Here is a 6000-nt window from a genome sequence, read left to right on the forward strand (position 1 = left end):
TCACACATCCCCAAAACATCAGCGATCCACCTCCGTGCTTTACAGTAGGAATGGTGTTCCTTTCATCATAGGCCTTGTTGACCTCTCTCCAAATGTAACATTTATGGTTGTTGCCAAATAGTTCAATTTTGGTCTCATCAGTCCAAATTGCCTTGTTCCAGAAGTTTTGAGGCCTCACTCTGGGATTCTGGGAGGCTTCTTATAGCCTCATTGTCCTCGTCATTTATAATTTGACCCTTGGCCAAGTGTGTGTGACCCTGTTGTGCCTGTGCTTTGTGCCTGTGCTACTTTATGCTTGTTTGGTTTTGATCTGGTTCTGTCCCTGTTACGAGTTCTGCCTGTCCCTCCTGTACTGCGCTGCTATCTCCGTGTATGACTCCTTGCATACGTTCTGACTATTCTCTTCTCGCCCCTCCTGTACCGCGCTGCCCTCTCCGTGTATGACCCCCATTTGTCCGACTTGAGTTCCCCTCTCCTCCACTCCAGGGTCCCTGTAGCATCCTGCACTCATCTCCAGCAGCAGGACGCTAAGCCCCACCCCCTGTGGTCACATGATCGTAGGTCCTTTTGCTTCCTGCTACCTTCATCATCCCCTCTCACCACGCTGCTCAGGTCCCGTCTGCCTGAACTTCCCCGCAGCATCTGACCCCGGGCCCTCACGCAGTGTGGGTGAGTCACCCTGCTCAGCCGTGGCAGTTCGCCGGCACTGACAGGATCCTGATACTGGTATTATCAATTCTTTGGATATCTTTTTGTATCCCTTTCCTGTTTTATACAGGTCAATTACAGTACATTTCCCGTAGATCCGTTGACAATTCTTTTTCTTTCCCCATGACTCACAATCCAGAAACGTCAGTGGTTGGATGAAAGATGCAAGAGTCTGTCTGGATCCCAGAAACTCACACAACTTGCAAGCACACACGCTGATTACAAGCAAACAGGTCACAGGTGAGGATGTTACCTTTAGTAGCCAGTTAAACCCATTTGTGTCAACTTCTGTGCATGTTATCAGGCCAAAATCACCAGGATATGTGAACTTTTGATCAGGGTCCTTTGGATGTTTTGGGTTGTCATTATGAATTAAAAAGACAAAACACAGTAGTTTGACAATAAATGGCTTCACCCAACCATTAATCATGAGTGGAGAAAAAGTTTTGGTGTTATCATACATATTCTCTGAAAAAAGGGCGAGAAAACAAAAATTCTGTCGGGGTATGTAAACTTTTGAGCACAACTGTACAACTTTGCTACTAATGACCCAAGGCTGCTTCACAGAGAAGCATAGGAGATATGTATCTCTGTCTTAAATATATATAGATTGTATTTAAGGGGGACCTGTCACCAAGTTAAACGTGGCACTTTTTATGTTCATTTTCTTCCCGCTGCTCCACTGAATATTCTGGAGTTTTTTGTGTTTTTTTTAAATACTGTTCCAGACATATGGGCCTTTTTATTTAGTAATATTTTTTATACTCTTCAGGAAGAGGCATAGAGCAGCCTGAAGATACACCCCAGAGGATCCAGTGAGCGACGCACCCTTGTAAAGATCATAATAATTAGCACTAAATAAAAAGTCTCAATCTCTGGAACAGATTTAAAAGAAAAAAATTTGGCACTCAAGGGAACTTTGGAACAAATTTCTTGAATTTAGTTGCAGTCCATAAATATTTTTTTTATTATTTTTTTCCAGCGCCTCCCCTGAGCATTTCAGGGGAGGTGCTATAATAAAATAAGAATAATACATATTTATGGACTGCAATTAAAATCAAGAAATTTGTTCCAAAATTCTTTGAGTGCAAAGTTTTTAATATAGATAATTAGTTTTGAACCCTACTTGAGCACCTATCCAGGAGTGCCGTGATTTTTCTTCATTGTATTACTGTGGATACATTGTCACAGCACAGTCATCACACCAGAGCTCAGAGGTCCAAGAGCAGGACCAAAAAGTAGTTTTTACAGGTAGTGTATTTTTTTAAAATCTATTTTATGTGGGTAGGTGGCGTATTTATCAAACCAAGAAAATCACGGAAACCCCACTACGTGAAACCTGAGCATGAAAAATGGTAATATTCTACATTGTTAAGTTTCAAATAAATTTGCAATAAAAAAGTGTCTTCTTCTGTTCTGAAATGCGCAAAATCTACCTGTAGGTCAAAGATGTTTTTTCCCATTTAGGTTTCCCAGGAAAATGGCTGAATCTCTGGACATCAGGGACCCCACATCTGGGTTTCTTCATAACGTGTAGAGTTTCCGTGTTTATTTTCCCAGTGATATTAAGACCAAAAAAAGTTTGCATGGCCTTGATTTTCTCTTCCATTGGATTGGCAAGTCTTCTCGACACAGTAAATGCATTGTAGAATCGATCTAAGTATTCCTGATATAGAGTAACAGATAAATGACATTATACAAAAATATTACATTTAGCACATTAAAGGGTCAGGTTCCCTAGTGGAACTAAAAATTATGTTACAAAAAAGGTATCTAAGGGGTAACATTTCTCCTTGTGGAGCGTGACAAGCCAGGCCTGGCATCAGACTGAGGAGACTTACAGCCAAACCAGATTCTCAATATGCAGACATGGTGTTTCGGGGGTATTGCCCCTCGTCAGTGAAAAGTATAAGATCTGATTTAGCAGGGTGAGAGGGTAAAAAAAAGAGATTAAGGTTTTTATATTAAATCATTTTTTTATTTTATGCTATTTATTAAAAAATTGCAGTTTTCAGTTTGTCCACTAAGCCTAATGTACGACTCTTATTTCCTGTTGGGTACATACACTTCTGTTCAGTTTCCCTTCCAAAAACAAGAATTAAAATTAATCAAAAGTAATGAAAAGACCTAATAGGTCTGCAGAATGCACCAAAACGTGTTACCATTGTGCAATGATATAAAATATAAAAAAGCATTGTAAATTTGGTATCGCTCTAATCATAATGGCCCATATAAGAAAGGAGATATATTATTTATACCACTTGGTGAACGCTGTTAAAATAAATCTTGGAAAAAATCAGTACAAATTGCTTTTTATTTTTCCATCCCCCCAAACAATAATAATAAAAGGTCAGTTGACCAGTTTGAAGATTACATATTTAAATTCCCAGAAGAGCATTACATGGCTTATAAGCCTCCTTACACTGGCATGTAACTCTCACCAAGGAAAAACGTTACCACTTAGATCCCAGTCAGAAGCCACTCATGCAGCCAAATCAGATCTCAAGCTTGGCACTGAGGAGGGTCGACACCCCGAAACACGTGTCTGCAAATTGATATTCTGGTTTGACTTTTATCTTAAACCATACTCCAAGACTCGTTGATATTGACTTTTAGGATTGCTAGTTCCAATAGTTGGCGCTAGAGATCAAGTTCTCTTCCTCCCTGAAGTGGCAATTTGCGTGTTTAATTTCCCAGAGGAGCATTTCATGGCCTATAAGTCCCCTTACATTGGCATGCCAGGCATGCCACTCTCCACAAGGAGAAATGTTTCCCATTATACGCACCCCAAAATGTTTCCTGTATAAACTTCAACTTGTCTCTTAAAATAAGAGGTCTAGAATAAAGTTAGATTGAAGAAAAGGTTAAAAAAAGTTATGACCACTGTAACCCTAGTGGGCAGGGATGAGCAATGAGTGATCTATAGGACTAGGTTGGTTATGCCACTAATGGGTTAAGATGTGCAAACTTAGTTTTTACAAGTGAGTAATGTTTGTTCACTTTTTAGAGCATTTCCTGCTACTAATTACATTCCTTAACCGCTTGGACAATCCCTTTAAGGGTACGTGCACACGCTGCGGATTCCGCTGCGGATTAATCCGCACGGATTTTGCAAAAACCGCAGATAATCCTGCGGTTTTGCCTGCGGTTTGGTCCTGCGGATTCACTATCTCCACAATGGTGGAGATAGGAACCCGCAGCGGTTTCCGCAGAAAGAATTGACATGCAATTCTTTCTGTGGATTCAAAACCGCAGCAAATCCGCGCGGATTTTTCCGCAGCGTCGGTACAGCGGTTTTTATTTCCCATTGATTAGAATGGTACTGTACACCGCAGCTAAAGCTGCTGCGGGTCCGCAGCGGCCAAAACTGCTGCAGAAACGCAGCGGAATCCGCAGCGTGTGCACGTACCCTAACAGATTCTACAAGTTGCTTACAGTTGTTAATACAATTCTAAAATGTATCACTCTGACCTATCGGATTTGCTTTCTCTAGTGTCTGGGTATGTGATGTGTTAGGCTGGTTTCACGCTTGCTTTTTTGCTCTGCATTTCTCTATACTTAACATGGGTGCGCATAGTTATGCGTTTGTACGCGTTTGTATGCGCATGCGTTTTTTTTTGTAGTGTGCGCCTGGGCGCACAAAATGCATCCTGTTGCATTTTTTGTGTGCCCGAACTGTCTCAAAAAATGGTCATGCGCACATCAGCGCAAAAAAAGCATGTGTTTTTTTGTAAAAACCATGCGCAAAAAACAAGAAAACGCATAAAAACGCATGATGCGTTTTTTTATGCATGTTTGCACTGCGCACACAGCTCATTGCAAACAAACGCAAGTGTGAAAGTAGCCTTAGAAAAATGAGACTACGACTTGGGTGAAGTATCAGACACCGCGGCTTGTGTTTTGCATATTTCCCATAAGGGATGGGGGCTTTGCTCTAGAATCACTGCATTGAGAAACATGTGATGGTGTCTCCGCAATGTTGGATGTTGATCTCCATGAGTTCATTCATCCTCATTTTTCACAATTACGCAGAAATCAGACTGGACTCGGATGTCATCCGAGTCCGGTCTGATTTTTCTCACCGGCCGGTAGACTTGCAATGCCGATCTTGATGTGACACTTGGATCAAACTTGGACATGTCTCCGATTTCTTTAGTGGACCACATAGTCCAAGGAAAAAGTTGGACATGTGCACAGCCCCAAAGAATATCATATGTGTAAGCGAAAACCACTGATAACACTTAGGCTGTGTGCACACGCTGAGGATTCCGCTGCGTTGTACAGTACCATTCAAATGAATGGTAAAAAAAACCCGCTGTGCCGACGCTGCGGAAAAATCCGCTCGGATTTGCTGCGGTTTTGAATCCGCAGAAAGAATTGCATGTCAATTCTTTCTGCGGAAACCGCTGCGGGTTCTTATCTCCACCATTGTGGAGATAGTGAATCCGCAGGACCAAACCGCAGGCTAAACCGCAGATAATCCGCAGGTCTTTGGACCTGCGGATTATCTGCGGTTTTTGCCAAATCCGTGCGGATTAATCCGCAGCGGAATCCGCAGCGTGTGCACGTACCCTTATTCTATAAAATCGGTCTTGTGCAGAAGTCATTTGGATGAACTCTAGAGTCAAGCTCAATAATGAAAAAGGGTTAATTGATATAAGTCAAGGATATAAGATGGTGCAATGCTGTGGAGAGCTTTTTAGGTGAGGACCAATGTTTTGGGTTGTTTTCTGGAGAAAGCAATTGCAGACCAATATAATAGTCTATAATAACTATTCATAAACATAAACAATTCATCAGGCACATACCTGAGCCTTTATCAAGTCCGTCTTGGTGATGCCTTCACCTTCATGGCCTCCTTCTGTAACAGGTACCAGCTCAACAATGCAGAACTTCACTAGGAGACATGGTATGAAGAACCACAGAAGACCCATGCTGCCTTCTCATTAATGTCCGTTTTTGCATTAACATTTCTATTTTTCTTTTTTCGTCACAGTGGTTTTAATTCCTGGCTTACTGTAAATGTCTCATTCTTCAAGTTAAATGTAAATATTAGTGGAGGGTTTGCACAATTCTCTTCCTGTCGGAATGACATGTTGGAATGACACAAGCCTGCAGGCTACATTTTTGTGTTCTTTTGTCTCCGAATTGCAGAGGCCCCTCAGGCAAACATTCTTGTACATGAACCTTATCATTAAACTAGAGGAGCATGCAGGTTAATTGTAGGACACGAGAGTTGACAATATTACCCAGAGCATGAGCTGACTTGTGTATGGTGGTTGTAATGCAAAT

The 6000-nt window shown here is 41.6% G+C and overlaps 1 protein-coding gene across 1 annotated transcript in view; it reads right to left on the minus strand.

Moving 5' to 3' along the window:
* Positions 1-5642, minus strand: part of LOC141069055 (collagenase 3-like) — a 72641-nt gene extending 66999 nt beyond the window's left edge. The window contains exons 1-2 of the mRNA XM_073558354.1: positions 5517-5642; positions 2145-2374 (exon numbers count right to left, since the gene is read on the minus strand). Coding sequence (XP_073414455.1) covers positions 2145-2374; positions 5517-5642 — 356 coding nt within the window. The remainder of the gene's footprint in view (positions 1-2144; positions 2375-5516) is intronic.
* Between the last annotated feature and the right edge of the window lie 358 nt (positions 5643-6000).

This window comes from Dendrobates tinctorius, unplaced genomic scaffold, assembly GCF_039654945.1.
Source record: "Dendrobates tinctorius isolate UK_male_01 unplaced genomic scaffold, ASM3965494v1 ptg000256l, whole genome shotgun sequence".
Taxonomy (NCBI): domain Eukaryota; kingdom Metazoa; phylum Chordata; class Amphibia; order Anura; family Dendrobatidae; genus Dendrobates; species Dendrobates tinctorius.